Consider the following 18461-nt stretch of genomic DNA (forward strand, 5'->3'; position numbering starts at 1 on the left):
TCAAAAGCTGTTTGCGCCTCCGGATGATATTATGAATCTCAAACGACTGCGTCGGGTTCTCAGACGCCTCTGGTTCTTCCACTTCCACGTCAATATTAAGTACAGACTGAACCGCGAAATGGAGGAGAAGGGGATTGTTGCCCGGGGTTGTCTGCGTCGGGTTGGTTGAGAAGGAATTGACATTGTCCGGCTTTGATGGACAATCCTGGGCAACAATCCTTTTCTCCTCCATGTCGCGGTTCCCAATTCCTTCTCAACCAACTCGACGCAGACAACCCTGGGCAACAATCGCGGGCAACAATCCCCTTCTCCTCCATTTCGCGGTTCCCAATTCCTTCTCAACCAACCCAACGCAGTCTAGTCTTTTCACCAAATGTGAGCTTTATGCAAGCTTGCGTTATTGTGTTGTGTGTTATGCGCCATAACACCAAAAGCAGAATGGTTATCCAAATAACAAAGAACACTTGCGTTACAGTGTGTGTATTCACACACACACACATGTGGCGCTCGCATGGTCCTAGCTCATTGTCTCATTGGCGGGCCAAATTCTCTGGGCGGGCCAAGCAGAGAAAGGGGAGGTAACCTGGTCCCGTATGACGTCATACGGGACCGGAAGCCAAATCGAAGCGTTTCAGCGATCCTTTTTTCAAAGACGGAGTAAGATAGCTACTTCTCGGTTTACACCTAATGCAATTTTTAGCTACTGGGGGACCATAGGGAGGCTAGGGGAACTCAACTTAATGTTAGAAAACCTCATAAAGTGAAATTTTTATGCCATGGGACCTTTAATGTAGCAGTTAATCTAAAGCCAGTGTTGGCAGCCCACCTGAGCAGATGTCTAGTTTGAAAGTCTTGGCTGCTCGCTCCAAGTCCTCTCTGGGTCTGCTCTATCACTACCGATAGTCGGCTGCAGAGGAGATTGAGACGGATACGCCAAGACAGAATCGAAGAATTATTACTTTGGACATAGGCGATAACGAAATGGCTTGGCCTGGTCGTGCACCAAAGTCACCCACATGCACACACACACACAGACACACACAGACACACACAGTAACGCTCAGAAACACACACGCACGCACGCGCACACGCACATACAAACGTGGACTTGCACTCACATAATTACCTGTCATCTGCAAGATGTGTCACCCTGGGAGTAAATGAACTGATTAATATTCGTGAGGGGGGGCAGGGGGGGGCGGCGGCGGTGGTGGTAGAGGGTGTGGCGGCAGTGGTGGGTCGACTGATTAGAAGTTAAGATATTCCCCGTGTTCTTATTCCTTCTTTCATTAAAGCAGCCAGGTGACGAGATTAGAGGACCGCCAGGGAAACGATGCTGAACATTGGAAGGTCCGCAGGAAGACAAAAGGGTGTTTTCACCTCGCTGTCAATCATCTCCTCCCAACTGTTTTGTTATTTTTTACTGCTCTACACTAGAACATGCCGGCCTCGGGCTGTGTACCATAATCATCATCATCATCATCATCATCATCATGACTGAAGTAAAATCCATGTCTCATCGCGGACCAATCAGCTGAGTACCTCTCGGGAGAAACACACAGCTTCGTTTGTTTCGTCGTCAGGTTTAATTTCATACCCGTGCTCTTACCTCTGGCTCCCCTGCCTCCTGGCTGAGAAAGAAAAAAACGGCCAGGAATAAAGGAAGAAACGGTCTCCCCTCTCCTCCCCCTCCTCCCCCCATCTCTGTGACTACATTCAGTCTGCTGTTGGTTCAACGCGGGCCTCCAGAGCCTCCAGAGTCTGACCGCGTCCCCTGAGGTGCTCAGGGGCCCTCCGATGACGATAATTATACAGAGACAAGGGGGGGGGGGGCCGGGGGGAAAGGGAACCTACGGATGGCGTCTAGTCGAGTGTGTGACATATATATGACTGTGTCTCTGGTCGCCGTGGAGATGCCAGAAATATCAGCATCGCCGCGGGCGTCGGGGAGCATCGTCCGCCTGTTCCGCTGGCCGGCGATGCCGTGAGGCACCCGTGGGTGGGGGAGTGGACGGTGGTGAGCTGGGAAAGGGCATTTTGTGCCAATGCTGCATTTTCTGCCCACTTGAACATGGTGGTGTGTGTGTGTGTGTGTGGGTGGGTGGGTGTGGGTGTGTGTATGTGTGTGTGTGTGTGGGTGTGTGTTTGATGGGAGGGGGGGTGGGGCTGTGGTCATTGGCCCCAGAGAGGGCGACCTGCCACTCTTTCTCTAATTCTCTCTCTCTTATTGTTTACGTGCACCTGTCTAGGTTTCATTATATCTTCTGTGCTGTGGTATTTTTGTGTTTGTTTTGGTGTGTGTGTGTGTGTGTGTTTGTGTGTAATTGTCTAGCCTGCCTATCAAATCAGATGTGACAGACTAGAAGGGGGGGGGGTGAGAGGGGTCCTTCGTTGTCAACCCAGAAGACGTTCACACAGCCACCTGCCTTTATGGACCAAAGCGCTCCCCACCGTACGATTGACAGCCACACACAACACAACACATAAGCAGGTGCCTGCGCCTCTGTGCACACACAGAAACACAATATGTGCATTGAAGAAGCGATGTGATGAGTGAACGATTCAAAGGCACGCATACAAAACACACAAATACAAGAGGCAGCGGAGACGACTTTGTTTTTCCCCAGCATCTGTGGCCTCTATAAGGGTTTCCTTAATCTCATCAGTGAACTGTTTAGAGGAATGCTGGGGCTACCAGAGCAGGAGGCCGCTTCCTTCATAAACCCACAGCATCTCGGTGCCCAGGGCCACAGGGTAACGTGGCACAACAGAAACAAAGACAACGGGAAAAAAAGAATCCCGGCCCGTAGTAAGCGTTCTTCGGAATAATTCATTGCAATAAAAGTAATTTAAGAGCGCAAGCGTTAATGACCGGCCGCGCGGGATGCTCGGCGCGGTATGCCTTTGAAACGCTGAAATAGCATCTGCTCCGATCGTTACCGTTACGGAGCGGTCGGAAGACCCTTAAATGACGGGAACAATGATGCGCTGTAATTGAGTTCACCTTAAAAGCCTTGTGGCTCGAACGCTAGAGTTGTCTACAGTAAGCCGCCGTGGTGGTTTACTGAGCTCCTCGAGGCCAGGGCTACCGCACGCCGCCACGTTGCTGTGTGGTGTCTGGTTTAGAGTGGTTCTCCAGGAACTCTGGTCTGAGCTCTGTCCTTCAGCCGACAGATGATTGACGATGACGATACGACCACTTTGTTTTCGGGACGATGGCACACACTCATGAAAGTCTTCCTGCGCTCCACTCTCTCGGTTCTGTGTTGCTCTCGTTCCGTGTCTTTCGGTCTATTTTCACCCGCCCTCGTGAATTTCTTCAAATATCTTCTTATATATATCATCTATAAATATCATCTTTCAACTTTCCTTTCGTTCCCTTTCATCCCTTCTCTCTCCTTCTTCCTTTCTTTTTCTTTCTTTGTATATTTCTATCACTCCTTATCCTCCTTTTGTCTTGCCCTCTTTGATGCTGACAACGAATCTCAGGAAGTGGATTTCCCCCCCCCTTTTCCCAAACTAGATCCGGGAACTTTAAACGAGGCATGAAAGCGGTCTGCGAAGCGGTCCGATTAGGTTTTATGGTGGGCTGGTTTGTTCACGGTCACAAAGGAGTCTTCAACGTCTAAAACGTCCTTTCCTTTTACCATTAATATGCAGTGGGACGTGGGGAGCACGCAACAGATTCCCAGTGAGCACATTTTTCTACACAACCAACCTCGTAGACAAACTCATTCATGATAATGCCGCCAGAGCCCAGGTTACCAGGAATATGTCTTCAACCCAGACGCAGTGTGTACCTACCAACGGGAGCACAGGGCTCTGCTCGCTGTTGACAAATGTGCACTGAATAAACAGTTTTGCGGTCCAAGGCATACAAATGATATAGAGCAGCGTAGCGGTTCCCAGTGATTGCTTTTACAGATGTCGTGGAAATATTAATCATAACTAAAATGACAATCTAATACATTTTATCTAATCTAGACAATCTAATCAATCAATCAATTTTTTAGTCAATCTAAAATGAACTGTTTACATCCTCCTTGGACCTTAAGATACCACCCTTCCTCTCTCTCACTGAGAGAGGTTAAGGTAGTTCAGATTTGCATTCCCACTGGAGCCACTGAGTCTGATACTGAGGCCAGGCCAATTGACTGACTTCTTTGTTGTGTAGATTTGTTTAACTGTATTAATAGTGTATTGCAAATTAACTTGGCCTCTCCCGCCAATCCTAAATGCTCCAGAATGGTCACTCCCACTTACCTTTGTTAACTGTATATTCTCTACCCACAATGCAAACGTTTCCCTGTAAGAATCTTGTTCACCCATTTTCTCACTGAATGTATCCTTGGTAAATTTGCTGCCTGTACTTTCCCATGATCATGCTCTAATATTGAATCAAATATTTTGCTGGCGGACGTATCCTAAAAAGAAGTTTCTCTTCATCAACAGACAAATATAATTCTGTGAGTGACAGGCCACACAAGCCCCCTCCGAGGGACTTTCTCCGCCGCGGAATAAGCCAGGGAGAAGGCTGCCAGCACAGATTCATTGACGCCAGTAATAGCGCAATATGGCCGTAAGCTATAATCAATAAATGGTGTGTGCTGAAATACATAATCCCACACGGCCCCTCTCACCACACCTGACCCGTCTCCAGTGCTGATTGTGGGAGTGTGTGGGTGCGAGCACATGTGCACAATGTGTGAAGACAAAATGCATGTGTGTGCAGTGTGGCCTATTCCAGCCGGGCACTTATTCTCACATAGCGCTTCACCTCCTCTCGCCTCTTCCTCCAATCATCTGCTTTACCGTGCGTTCTCCTCCTCTATCTCGGCAAAGAATCATCATCCAGCACTGCTCATTCGATTTACTTTTCATCAGCCTCTTCTTCAAACGCTAAAATTACCCATCCATAACCATCACCTCCTCTTCCCTCCTCCTTCTTATCTCCCATCGTCTATGCATTGCTCATCTGTAATAAATGTCCCCTTTCTTTTTCTACGCGATAGAGAGAGCGCATGAGAGACAGAGAGAGAGAGAGAGAGAGAGAGAGAGAGAGAGAGAGAGAGAGAGAGAGAGAGAGAGAGAGAGAGAGAGAGAGAGAGAGAGAGAACAGGGGGTGTGCACCCATCAGGTGCGAGGGATCCTACCGGATCACAGAGGTTAATAGCATCCCACATGATTACCCACAAGACCTGGGATTAGTAGGTTCAGGAGAGCAGGTTCCACATCACTAGTAATAATCACTATTTCACAGCAGCCTCCTTTTGACCAATAGAGGTGATCGCCTGCTTCCTGTAATACCCTTCTCTCTCTCTCTCCCTACCTCTCCTTTTCTCTCTCTCCCTCTCTCCTATCTCCCCACTACAGGTTGGCTTATTCCCCGTCCCCGTCACCTACTTGAAGCTCACGTATCCTCTAGTTTAAAGGTACTTCACCATGTATCTCTCTGTGGTCAGATCGATGAAACACGCATATGGAACTAACCAGGGCCATTAGTGAATGCCACCTCCACCCTCATATTTATTTCAATGAGATCCATGTTTACGATGATGGTGGGCATGCTGCTTTAACATGAACAAGGTTAGATCATCTTGTCCTCAGTGTATGGTACATACTCTCTCACACATACACACGCACACACTCGCACACACACACACGTACACACTCACACAGACACAAACAACACATATTTATGCGGGGGCGTAGGAGTGGTTACTCATGTTGCCCTTGCCTACCGGTGGGAAGCGCACCATAAGTTAGTCTCCCAGGTCTATTTATTCCTATATCTTTGAGTTGTAGCGATGCTTACCTAACATGATGAAAATAACACAACAGGAAGAAAAGTGGGACAACCCGACGTTTGAAATAAATGGTTCCTTTTATTGATGGGGGGGGGCACCACGTGTCGTGATATGAAAAGTGCATCGGCGCACTCTCTCTCTCTGGGGGATTAGTGGTCTTTGACAAACATTGAAATGTATCTCAATGCATTGGAATAATTTTACATCCCAAATAAATATTACCAAAGACACAGTGAACCTCTGCACATGCCATGTATTTCTGCGTGGTTAGCGTAGCAGACTTTAAAGCTCTCTTGGCAAACCTTTCATCAGAAAAACACCAGAGCCTTGCGAACGCTCTCTCAATCAGCAGATGGAATCATCCCAGATCCAGACCTCCGTACACGAGCACAGATCATCCTAGTGCAGCTGCGTTTATGGTAGGGTGGCGGTGTAATGGTGGTGGTGCTGATGGAGGAGAGGGGTGTCTGGGCTGGACAACTGTCAACTGAACGGCTCCCCCACTGCGCCTGGGTTCGGCAGGGCCGGTGGTGGCTAAGGAGTGGGCGGGGGAGGGGGTGGATCGCTGGTGGGTGGTGACCCGTCCAACACAATTGCACTCTGATGTAATCTCGGTGGAAATTGAACACTTTGAGTGGGAGGTGCTTAGAGACATCCTTCCTTTCTCTTCCTGTGGACTTAGCGTTTCCAGCCTGGTTTCTGGAAAGTCTCTCTTGAGATCAGTGAATAATGACCACCAAATTGCAATAAGTTAATTTTTATAAGAAACATGTCCTTTTGTGGGCTAAATATGAGATTAACTGCCTGATGTTGGTGTCTGCGTTCTTAGTTGTTTGATGTTCTGGTGTTAAGACACAAAGCTTACCAAAAAAACTGTACTGTAGCAGCCCACGGGACGCAACAGAAATAGATGGCATTCAGATTCATATTCATATTCAACACACACACACAGGCCCACATCTATGCCCATGTCTTTCCTTTTCTTTCAGTTGCATTCTTTCAATCTCTCTCTCTCTTTCGCTCTCTCGTTTTTTCACTGCTTCACCATATCAGGCTTGTTCCTCTCACACATGCACACGCGCACTGTCTTTCAAGTTCTCTCTCTCTACACTTGTTATCACATGTGGGCATAAGATAAAAATATACAGGCGAATAACCAATGGATTTGATAAACCACATCATAAACCACATGGAGCTGCCGTCTGTGCTTTGCGTTTATGAAAGGGCTGGCTAGCTACCAGTGCTTATATGCCAGTGTGCCTCAAGAAATAATCAAGAGAAATGTTTAGTGGCAACAATGAAGGCATCATCTCAATCCATTTTCTTTGTGCAAATAGTGATTAGTAAATAAATTATAATTTTACTTATTATATCATCATCATACGGCTGGCTGTTTTGGTGCCCCCTTCTTACTCCAAATTCAACTAGAATATGCTAATTGGCTTTAAACTCCAAGCCAACCAATCCCCGGCCGCGTCTAACAACGACTCTCAACATATCTGTGTCTTTAAACACCAACTGCCCCGTGTTCTTGCCGACACAATTAACACCCCGCAACAATCATCACTTCCAACAGAACACCAATGTAGGTCAACCAACAATTCACCCCAGACCAGTAATGAGCTGTCCAGAAACAGTGGCGGAGCAACTCACGGAGGTTAGTGGCCTTGGCAACAAAGTGCTGAGAATGCATCCCCAGGGGAGCCTTACCCCGAAACTGCTCACCCGGAGCTCCGCCCTGGAGCACGCCGGCGACGGCCCTGTCCAAACACAGAGAGAGAGAGACAGAGGGAGAGAGAGAGAGAGAGAGAGAGAGAGAGAGAGAGAGAGAGAGAGAGAGAGAGAGAGAGAGAGAGAGAGAGAGAGAGAGAGAGAGAGAGAGAGAGAGAGAGAGAGAGAGAGAGAGAGAGAGAGAGAGAAACAGAGGTGAGGTGGGTGGGAGAAAAAGACAAGAGATATTAGGAATTGGGTGCATGATATGCTTGCTTTATCAGTTAACCTGCGCCGCTGCACACCATATTTTCTTGCACAACATATTTTAATTTAAATATTGGGGGAATCATTTCACATATTGAAATGTGCTATATGTGCAAATGCATTATATATGCAATAGAAATGTGAAACATTTCGACGGCAGCCACAGGGCGAGTGCATTGGTGTGCGTTTTTCTGAGTGTATTGTTTCACGGTGGAAGCCTGCTCCGTGTACTTGTGAGCATAAGCACACAGACCGTGAGGAGAGGAACAAAGAACAGCACTTCGCGCGCTCCAGACTGTCCGCGTGATGCTGCAAGTCCCGAACAGGCGCGCGGAGCGCAGCGCGGGAGTTGGGAGGTAAAAACAGGTGGAAGCTCATTGATGGAAGAGAGAGGGGGGGGGGAGAGAGGGGAAGAAAACCAGAAACACAGCGAGACTAACCTGCACATGTTCTCTCTTTGGGGTCGGTGAGCCTTCTCCAGACCCAGTTTGGTAAAAATACCCACAAGAGCCATGATAGCCACTACTCCACAGATTATGTAAACGATTAAGTTGGTTTTGTCTTTGGTGCTGTCGTGCAGCTTGTTGATCTTCTTGAACGGGGTCTCCCTGGTCTTCATCCACACCGGGGTGTCGTAGTTCTTACAGGTGCTCTGGTCCAAGCGCGAGTGTTTGTACGAGCAGCAGAATCGGAAGCCACAGGTGCCGCAGCAGTAAAGGTAATTCTCTGTCTTGCAAATGAACGGCGGGTCCCACTGGCCCATCACGTCGAAGTAACCCCGGCATTCCTCCTCCGTGTGCGGCGTCTCCTCCGACACGCTCTCTTCCTCCCTGGATCCGTTGGATGTGGTGATCATGACGAACCCCCCCAGCAAGCCCGGCTCGCCATCCGCCTTGCAAACAAGGGCCATAACTTTGACCAACAAGTAGCCCAGGATAAAGTATTTCCCCTTCATGGTGCTTTTGCACATTCGTTCAATCGCATGCGTAACCGAAGCAGGAGGGAAGACAGGCACGCGCTGGTGAATTCAGGAGTCCAGGAACATACATCCAAACGACAATTCACCGCCATCCGCGGCGATTGGCATTTTCTCGAGAAAACCAACGCATGCGCCGATAATCTTCAAGTCTTCACTCTACACCTGAAATAAATCGGTATAAATGTTCTGTCAAACTGAAATGCTGCACACACATCCAATGGAGCGCCTATGGGTCCGTTCGGCAGCGCATCGCGGGTTCTCAGAACGTTGCGTTATCACAACTGCATCACTTTGAACATGGCCATCGGCGCGCTCTTACGCACGAGGAGGAAGAAGAGCGAGCCACACCAACGGAGCGCGCGGCGCGACTGAGCGAATTAGAGAGCCGAGGGTTGGTGAAGCCTCGCGCGCACAGAGAGAGGTGGAGATGAGCGCAGACGGGGAAGGGGGGGGAAGGAGAGATAAAGAGGCGGAGTGGGAGAGTGTGAGAGAGAATATATATTGACATAATAACCCAGAAACAAAAAAATGGCCAAAAGGTTTCACTCCAATGTTAACAAAGCGTCCTCACAATGTTTATTTGATAATAAGGTGTGTTATCTGCAATATATAGGTTAATAGGCCTGCTATACTTCCCCAGTCGGCCGGAACAAAGCAGGCCTCTGCTCTGTGGTACGGGTAGGCCTACCCGAAACATTCAGTCTAAGGTCCTGAAGGAAGGTTTTTTTTGTTTTGCTGATAGAATAGAAACGATTATGAACTCCCATTGGTCTCTGCAACTGGGGTTTCTCTCACCGGGAACAATTCGTTTAATTTAATTCGTTTTCCAATAATCTTGCAAAAACAATTATAGGCTGTAACCTGTAAAGGTTTTTTATATCCCCTCGGACTTGTCATTGATGCACTTTTGCTCCTGATCGTTTTTTATAACGATGGCCAAGAAAATCCTATCTCGGTTTTTGGCCTACTGGTCAGAGATAAAAAATAAAATAAAAAACATGTAGGGTGATTTATTTTAGAATAGTTACAAGACATCCAGGTTTCTGACATAATTAACTAATTAATTAACAATTAACTAGACAACCAGTCACTCCAGCAGCATGATGGCTGCTGCGCAGTAGGGGGGTCAGCCACACAGATACATACAGAGATAGCCCTATAGAGAGAGGCATACGGACATATTTTTAGTTAAATAAATAGTTAAAAGTAAGAAATGACATGGGAACTAAAAGTGAACGTGTGAAAAATCAACAAACTGTCTTAAAAGCTCGGATACATAACGTTAGACCCACATTTCAATATACATGTAATCACCCCAAATCACCCAGATGGCGTTTGGATGATTTACGACTTCCATTTTACCTGTCCATGGTACTGAAAGGTTCGTCTCTATCCATGGTGCTCGCTAAAGTACCGGCTAGAGCAGCCGGTCACTCGCTAGAGACCGGCTAATTTCCCTAAAAACCTCAAATCAAAAGCATTCAAAGCAATCAAAGCATTCTCTCCACTGAAACATGTGTTCACACGGGTTGCACAACTTTGTGCAAATGCATTCGGTACTTTGTGAAAGTTATGCCACGGAAACAACCCGCCTGCAAGTAACAAGTCGCCTCCCCTGCAGCCTGCCACCGCTTGGTGGCTGTTGCGTCTCGGTGAAGTTCCGTGACAGCAGACAGGACGCCTAGTCGATCGCCGAAACAGAGTTTGCAACCTCACAGAGCGGCGAGAACACTCCCGGAGTTGTCTAGTTACACGCACCGTGGGCTCATACTTGGAGATTCATTGCATTGCTTGGATATTTTCTCAAAGCGTGTTTATGGCTGAGAACGGAGAGATATTTTTACGAGCAAAACGGCGAACGTTCAGCGGACTGACAGAAGGTATTGGATTAGCCCCTGCAGACTAGCTAGTCGCTAACCATATTTAGAGCGTAAATAGTAAGTAAATAGTCGTGGATCTCACAGTGCACCAACGGTTATTACCAGTTCCTATTTATTAATATATTTATATGTACTGTAATATATACTGTATATATAGACACATAAACTTAGAGTAGGTGTCTTTCAGAAAGCAGCCTGTTCAAATGGGCTGCTTGGGAACACTGCTTGGTTGTGTGGAAATGTTGGGTTCTGGTTAAAATCTTTAACCAGGACTTGTGGTAGCACAGGATGATAACTTTTCTATGAATCTATTTCACAAAACGAAACAAAACATACATTCAAAGCATGGTTGATTTATGCCTTCACAAATTGTCAATTATCCAGACAAGATCATCTTGAAGGTAATGACTCATTCGGTTCCCAGGAGTGTGATTGCATTTTCTCTGTCTTCTTTCTTTTCCATTCCCTGGTTCTCTGGAGAATATAATTATCATAACTAATTTAAGAGACTATTGCATTGAGAGCTTGTTAAATACTGAGAGCACTGATAGTGATGGTGAGATATTGAGGGAGCCGACGAGTTTTTCTCCAAATAAGTTGAACATGCGGACTGACTTGCATGTCAGCATTCCTGCTCCAGGCTGTCTCTCACGTCCCATTTCCTTGACCCCACTCCACTCAGCATCCGTTAGGTCTGTTTCCATGTACTAAGTGCTGGTGTTTTTCTTTTTAATTGAAAACATTTTGCACTGGAACACTTAAAATACACTATAAATATATCTGTGATAAGGTACTAGGAGGTTTGGTAGTAACTATTTAGTCGTGAGGCTCCATCAACTATTCTTGAGTCACACTGCTGCTGAATACTTCAACATTGAGCTATATGTATTCCCACTGGTCCTTAGAATCCTTTCCATTACCAGGCACCAAAATACCAAATCTGAGGCCTAGTGTTATTTAATTGAGGGCGTCTACTACATAATAAGGCAATTCCAGTGTGCTCTGTGGAAGGTTAACTAAAACTGGGGTTTCCCTTTCACATGACATCAAACACCCTAACCATCAAATCCCCTCTCCCCCCACCTTCTCCTTGGCTTCCCCGGTCAGATGTGGAGCGTGAGTGGCGAGGACCCTTCTGCTTCATCCAGGCCGCAGACCCCCAGCTGGGGCTGATCAACGACTGGAGGGACGGGGGCCATGGGGACGTGTGGTCGGAGGAGGTGCAGCTCACTCAGCAGACGGTGGGCGCTGTCAACAAGCTAAGCCCCCGGCCGAGGTTCATGGTGCTTTGTGGGGACTTGGTCCACTCCATGCCAGGTAACGCACACACGCACACACGCCTACTCTGTCCACATATGACCCTTTCACGATGATGAAGAGTAGCCCTCTTTGCCTCATGTATTTTTGTATATACACATTAGATATAGCTCTGGTTTTTCTTTATATTATTATTATTATTATATTTTTATTCATATTTGTATTCTGTTGCGACCCTTTCCTCATGTTGTAAATCTGATCTTATCTTTCCATATCAAAGCACACTGCTCAGAGTCTAAAACCACCATGATCAAAAAGATTGTTAATTATCTTGATTGTTCCCCTTTTGTATGGAACTTCTTGACTCTTGAAAACCCTTTTCAGCTCATTAATGTTACAATTATTGCTGGTAAAACGATGGTCTCCACAAATGATTCTTACAAAAAAATATATGTTTTCTTCACGTTTTGATGGATGGCGGTACATTTTAATTTTTATTTCTAAAGCAAACAGGCTTAGGATTTCTGTATCAAAGCTGTCTTTGACTGAACAAACACATGTATGCAGGTGATTAAGGTGGCATTAGCCAATGAGCAAATAGTAGTGAAAAAGCTTAGTTATGCAGTCAAAGACAACCAAGCTGTCTTTGACTGAATTAATCACATGTGTGCGAGGGATTAAGGTGGCATTAGCCAATGAGCAAATAGTAAAAAAAAGCTTAGTTGTGCTTTGGTTAGTCAATGAGCTAAATTGACCCCTTTGGGCAATGAGAAAACCTAATTTGAAAGCAGTTTCCTGGAGTAAATCTAGGCAGCAACTGCAGAAATGTCAAACTAGGTTCTTGGTAAGTGGACCAAGACATTCCATTCACCATGGTACCGGACAGATTTAATTCTGTCAAGATATGGGCTCAGGCACAGAGTGTAACCACATGTCTATACTTAACATATCACTTGTTCTAGCCCAAGTATATCAGGGTTATATCCTGTGAAATGTAATTTAAAATTCGATCAAGTCGGGTCCATTGCAACCTGTAATACGGTACGACGTGACAAATTGAGACAGCTGTGGTTCTGGAGATATGGCAATCACTTGTACGCCTCAGGCAGAATTGATTGTTTTTGACCTGAATGCTCGGTAAATCACTTGAGACAGCAGAGGGGTTTTCAGTGGCCTGAGTATAAATCAATACCGGGTGCATATCCACAACGGGTGACCAGGGCAAACAAGCACCTCGCACAGGGATCCAACAGGCGTGACGGGAACATAACACAACAGCATCACCGCCGTGGAGAAATTCAGCTGCTGCCCTCTGCACAAATCAACTCCACAGGTCCTGCTTTTTACCATCCTCAACTCTGGGAGTGGAAGCTGGCTCAGTGGTTCTGGCGAAGTGTGTACACACCCACCTCGCATCTGCAAAAAATATGAGCATAGCGTTATCCATTTTATTCTCTCCAACTGATCACGTACATCCACCTCCGCGATGTATCAGGGTGCGGGCCGTGCTCAGATTCCCAGCTTTAGCACTCATCCGTCTTTAAAGGGAATGGAATATGTCGGCGCCAAGGAAATGATTAATGTATCGTACTGCTCGCCCCCCTTAGATAGTGCTAGGCTTAATTAAAACACTGGGTGAAGGAACTTCAGCTGTGGCGATAGATGGGTCTCAATTTGGCTTCATCATCAGGGGGTATGCACTCTGATATGCTCCGATATGCCCCCCCCCCCACCTCTCACTGATCTAATTGATTGCCAGAACAAGTTCCGACAGCAGCTGATAATCATCCCGTGTAACAGCTAGCCAAGATTCACATCGTTAGCTTAGTTTTTTTTGCAAAAAAATGAGTTAACAGTGTAAAATTATAGTTTATATTTTTTAGTTGTCTGTTTGTCGGAGAGTAACAGGAGTATTCATTTCTCTGACTGATGGCTCCGGTTAGTAAACACTGGGGGCTCTGTGACAGCGTGTGCTTGTTTATCTGTGAAAAAGCACCTGGGTGCCTTCAAGCTATTTTAATATAAAGGCAGCACTGGCCTTGGGGGTGGGGGGTGTAACGGTAACTTGTGTGTGAGGCACACACAAGAATAGGAGGCCTCTTTTTTTTCATGCTTGTTTTAAATAATAGTCATGTTGTGTTCTGAAGGGCAGTGTGCCTGTATTGCATTCACTTCAAGACTGATGAATTGCCTCTCACTGCATTTTTTGTTTCGATGCTGTATATATGTTGAGGTTTCAGTACAAAGTGACTCGCTATGAATGCTCCACTTTTTCCAAACAGGTTAGATATTGAACTCAACAATTATTGATACATTTGTTTGTGTGACAAACCCCCTGGAAAATGAATCAAGGAAGGGAGTACACAATTAACTTTGTGTCTGTTGTTAATTCCCCAACTTACGTGGTAACTGACCCTGCTGTTTTTTTGGATAATATAGGCGCTGTTTTATTCGCCTTCTTTATCTATGTTTAGACCATCCGGTGTGTGGGAATTGATATTTATAGATCTGGTGGTGAAATGGCTTGTATGGCCATAGGCACACGCACACCTCAGTACTTCAAGATAGAGGTTGTCGCCGGTTGTGTGTTTGAAGCACTGTGACTGCCAACATATGCCACTGCTACGATACGATACAACTTTATTAATACCCCGTAGGAGAAATTTGTTGTTAAGAGTTATGAAATGTGTGTGTGTGTGTGTGTGTGTGTGTGTGCGTGTGTGTGTGTGTGTGTTTGGGCCAGATATGGGCCTAATTTGATAACGGGGTAAGAGGAGCGTGTGGGCTAGACACACTGGAGAGATAACAGTAGTAGGAAAAACGAGTGCCGCGAGCTAACAACCGAGGCAAACTACCTTTGCATGACAATTAGGGGAGCTAGCATGGGGCGCCTGCCTGCCTGCTCTCCTGTATGGCCTCAAGGAATGGGCTCAGGAAAGAACTGAGCGGGAACGAGAGGAGAGGAAGAACAGTAAGTAGACAGGCCAATTTTCTCTCGATCACTGTCTCTAATTATCTGGCTCTGTCTCTCTCTCTCTCTCTTGCTCTCTCGCTCACTCCTCACTCACTTACTCTTTCATTGTCTTCATGTGTCTTTAATCTCTCTCTCTCTCTCTCTCTCTCTGCCCCTTTCCTTCCCCCTCTGATTCACTCTGGGGTTTTTTGTGAGATGTGTTCAACCCACTGATTAAAACATAACAAAAGATATCTTAAGATTACTTAAGATATCCGGCAGTACAGACATAGAACATTGTGTTTCAGACATGGCCATACCAGTCATCTCCTGTTCTTTTCCAAAGTACATCCAAAATGTACTGTCTATCTACGGTTTGGTTTCCGGCTTAGTCATCATGACCCCCACCCAAGGAGCACCCTCACCCCTCCTCTCTCTCTCTTTTGTTGTGGCTCCAGCCTCTAAACATAACCCATGCTGATTTTTATCCTTACCTGGACAGTCATAAAGCACAGCCCTAGCACTAGCCCCCTCTATTACCTCAGAGAGTCTCACTTTCTGCCTCCCAGTATGTCTCTTATGTTATGCTCGTATCTTGTCCACAACTTCCCCATCCTAGTCTCTAAGCTGAGCTTTCCTGGCTGTCTCAGTCCCTCAGTCTTTCCCTCGTCAGCCAGCCCCCCCCTGCCCCCGTTAAGCTGCATTTATAGGTCACCTCCAGGTCCCGGCCTCTGAGCCCATCACAGACACTGATACTGTAAGCTTTGGTGCTGGATGGTGTTGCTCTGGTGGGCTGGGGTGCGAGTGGTGGTGGCTGGGTGGCGGAGGGTTTAAGAAGTGCCTTGCTCCCGGGGCCCGTGTTGACACCACAGTTTCAGCCCGTGTTACCGTCATAACCCCGGTGGAGCATGTCGCACGCGTCATCCTCATTACGGCCCGCGTCCGTCATCAACAGCCTCGCTGGCGGTGCCGGCGCCGGCTCTGGTGCCGTCGGGACGCTGCGGTCCGACCGTGTTGCCCGCCGCCGCCGGATAGGGGCGCCTTGGTCGGTGGCGGCGGTGGTGGTGGTGGTGAAAGGGGAAGATGGTGTCAAGGGCAGGGGGGGGGAAGCGATCCTTCCTCCGCTCCTCTGTTGACATTTCCTCTCCCGAAGCGTTTATTTACTGTGCTGAACGGAAAGGTTGGCGGTGGGGGAGGCAATGGACCGCCATACTGCGTTCACCAGCACCACCGGCGACAGGAAATTGGCAACTCTATTTCTTTACCCCCCCCCCCCTCTTTTCTTTTCCTGTTTTCTTTCTCTCTCAAGCTCTCCCTCTCTTTCTTGCTCTCTCTGTTTCCGTCTCTCTCTCCCTGTCTCAATCTGTGCTTCCGCAGGTATTCTCTCTGAGCCATATTGTTTCCGTTGTGCTCCACTTCACTCGCTTCGTCTCCTTTTAATGTCTCTCTATCTCTCTCTTCTTCATTCTCCTCCTGGTATCATCCCTTCATACCCTGCCCCCTCTTCTTCTTCTTCTTCTTCTTCTTCTTCCTCTGGGCGGTAAACAGCCGACCCTTGGTGTGCCAGCTCAGGGGTGTGTGTACGACAACACAGACTCACCGTTCTGAAACGGTGTGCTGCAAATAAACCACTGCCTTTTGCTTTTCTTTGGTCCTCCCTGCCCGCTGTGAATATGTCCTGGTGCACATCAGGCCACGCTAGATTCATTGAAATGGAGGGGGAGCGTGGTGGTGGTGGTGGTGGTGGAGGAGGAGGAGGAGAAGGGGGCCGGATTATACGAGCATCAAATCTAAAAAGGCAGCACATGTTGGCCCCGTCGGACTGTTGAGTCATTAATCCCCGCCGTAACCGTGATGATAAATACTGAGTCATAATGACATCTGGGCGCAGCCTCACTCATGAGAGTCGGTGACAGTGGGGGTCCGGGCCAGATTCCCCAAACAGGTGTCCAGTCAGTCAAGCCGCCGCCGTGACAGACGCAAAAATAAACTATAGCCGGCTACCTGCTGGGAACACAAGGTCGTGACAGCACACAGGCTCACGCACACACACCCACACCGCGTACGCACACGCACAGGCACACGCACGCGCACACGCATACACACAATAACCCATGCCCTTCGAGCGTGCCCCCTTCCAAGGTGTGCTGTAGAGGTCCGCCTCCTCGCTGTGGACTGCGGTGCTTATGTTCCTCTTGCCTTATTAACTGACAGCTTGGGCCTGTGATCCTGTTGATCGGGATTCGCTCTGCACGACTCCACGTACGGTGGGAGGGGGGGGGATGGATTTCACATCTCAAGGACTTCCTTCAATCACAATTTACCCCTCAAATCCCCCCAACCTTGTCTCTTTCTCTCTCGCTGTGTGTGTGTGTGTGTGTGTGTGTGTGTGTGTGTGTGTGTGTGTGTGTGTGTGTGTGTGTGTGTGTGTGTGTGTGTGTGTGTGTGTGTGTGTGTGTGTGTGTGTTTGAGCATGTGTTGTGAGTTTCCTTTCAGTGCCGACATATGAAAGGGAGGGGATGGAGGGAGGGAGGGAGGGAGGGAGGGGATGGAGGGGAGGGAGGGAGGGGAGGGAGGGAAGGGGAAGAGGGAGATGATTAGATTAGAAGAACAGGCTGGGCTTAACACTCGGCTAATGAGCACTACAAAGGATCCCAGCCTCGCACCCGGAGGGATGAGCACGGAGTAACTGACGAAACGTGCGCTGCGGCAGTTGAATAGTGCACGTGTGTGTGTGTGTGTGTTTCTGGTTGAGCATTCACATGGGCCACTGCTGTCCCTAGGCCTTTGCGGCTGTGAAAGGTAGGTTACTTTGGGCCCTTGGGCCCAAAGTACCTAGGCCCCCCCCGTCCCCTCTGCTTAGCTGTAGGAGCCTCTCTAATTGTGGTTGAAGGCGCGATAAAGCAGGGCCCTCTGGTGGGTGTGTGGTGTGTGTTGTGTGTGTGTGTTTATGTTTCTTGTTGAAATGCATATTTTAACCAGCACCGTGAGACCGTCCCGTTCACCTGAGTTAACATCTAACGATACACTTTATTAATGCTTGTGTGGAAATTACATGCTCTGCACTAACGCGTCCTGGTGTGTGCTCCCGGGAACTAACCCCAGTCGTAGTGCCCGGGAACTAACCCCAGCTGTAGTGCCCGGGAACTAACCCCAGTCGTAGGGCCCGGGAACTAACCCCAGTCATAGGGCCCAGGGACTAACCCCAGTCATAGGGCCCGGGGACTAACCCCAGTCATAGGGCCCGGGGACTAACCCCAGTCATAGGGCCCGGGGACTAACCCCAGTCGTAGGGCCCGGGAACTAACCCCAGTCATAGGGCCCGGGGACTAACCCCAGTCGTAGGGCCCGGGAACTAACCCCAGTCATAGGGCCCAGGGACTAACCCCAGTCGTAGGGCCCGGGGACTAACCCCAGTCGTAGTGCCCTTGCCTGGGCTGTGAGCAGGGCAGCTGTGTTCACTTGCATGTTTTGTCATGTGGTGTGGGAGGAGAACCAGCACAGGGAGAACATACAAAGTCTACACAGAACGGTCCAACATCCCGGGATTTCCCGTCTGGCGTGGAAAGGAAAACAATTCTTCAAGGACCAATCAGCTCTCCGGGGGA

At 48.0% G+C, this 18461-nt stretch overlaps 2 protein-coding genes across 2 annotated transcripts in view; one reads left to right on the top strand and one right to left on the bottom strand.

Moving 5' to 3' along the window:
• The window catches only part of shisa9a (shisa family member 9a), a gene marked incomplete at both ends in the record, with an annotated part of 47146 nt that extends 38407 nt beyond the window's left edge, over positions 1-8739 (bottom strand). Inside the window, 2 exon segments of the mRNA XM_084485569.1 lie at positions 7461-7567; positions 8225-8739. Coding sequence (XP_084341695.1) covers positions 7461-7567; positions 8225-8739 — 622 coding nt within the window.
• A 1735-nt stretch (positions 8740-10474) lies between these two features.
• Positions 10475-18461, top strand: part of cpped1 (calcineurin-like phosphoesterase domain containing 1) — a 28626-nt gene continuing 20639 nt past the window's right edge. Inside the window, exons 1-2 of the mRNA XM_084485674.1 lie at positions 10475-10643; positions 11751-11960. Of these exons, the coding sequence (XP_084341800.1) occupies positions 10580-10643; positions 11751-11960 (274 nt within the window). The 5' untranslated portion in view covers positions 10475-10579. The remainder of the gene's footprint in view (positions 10644-11750; positions 11961-18461) is intronic.

The sequence above is a fragment of the Micromesistius poutassou genome (assembly GCF_964030765.1).
Source record: "Micromesistius poutassou genome assembly, chromosome: 21".
Lineage (NCBI taxonomy): Eukaryota > Metazoa > Chordata > Actinopteri > Gadiformes > Gadidae > Micromesistius > Micromesistius poutassou.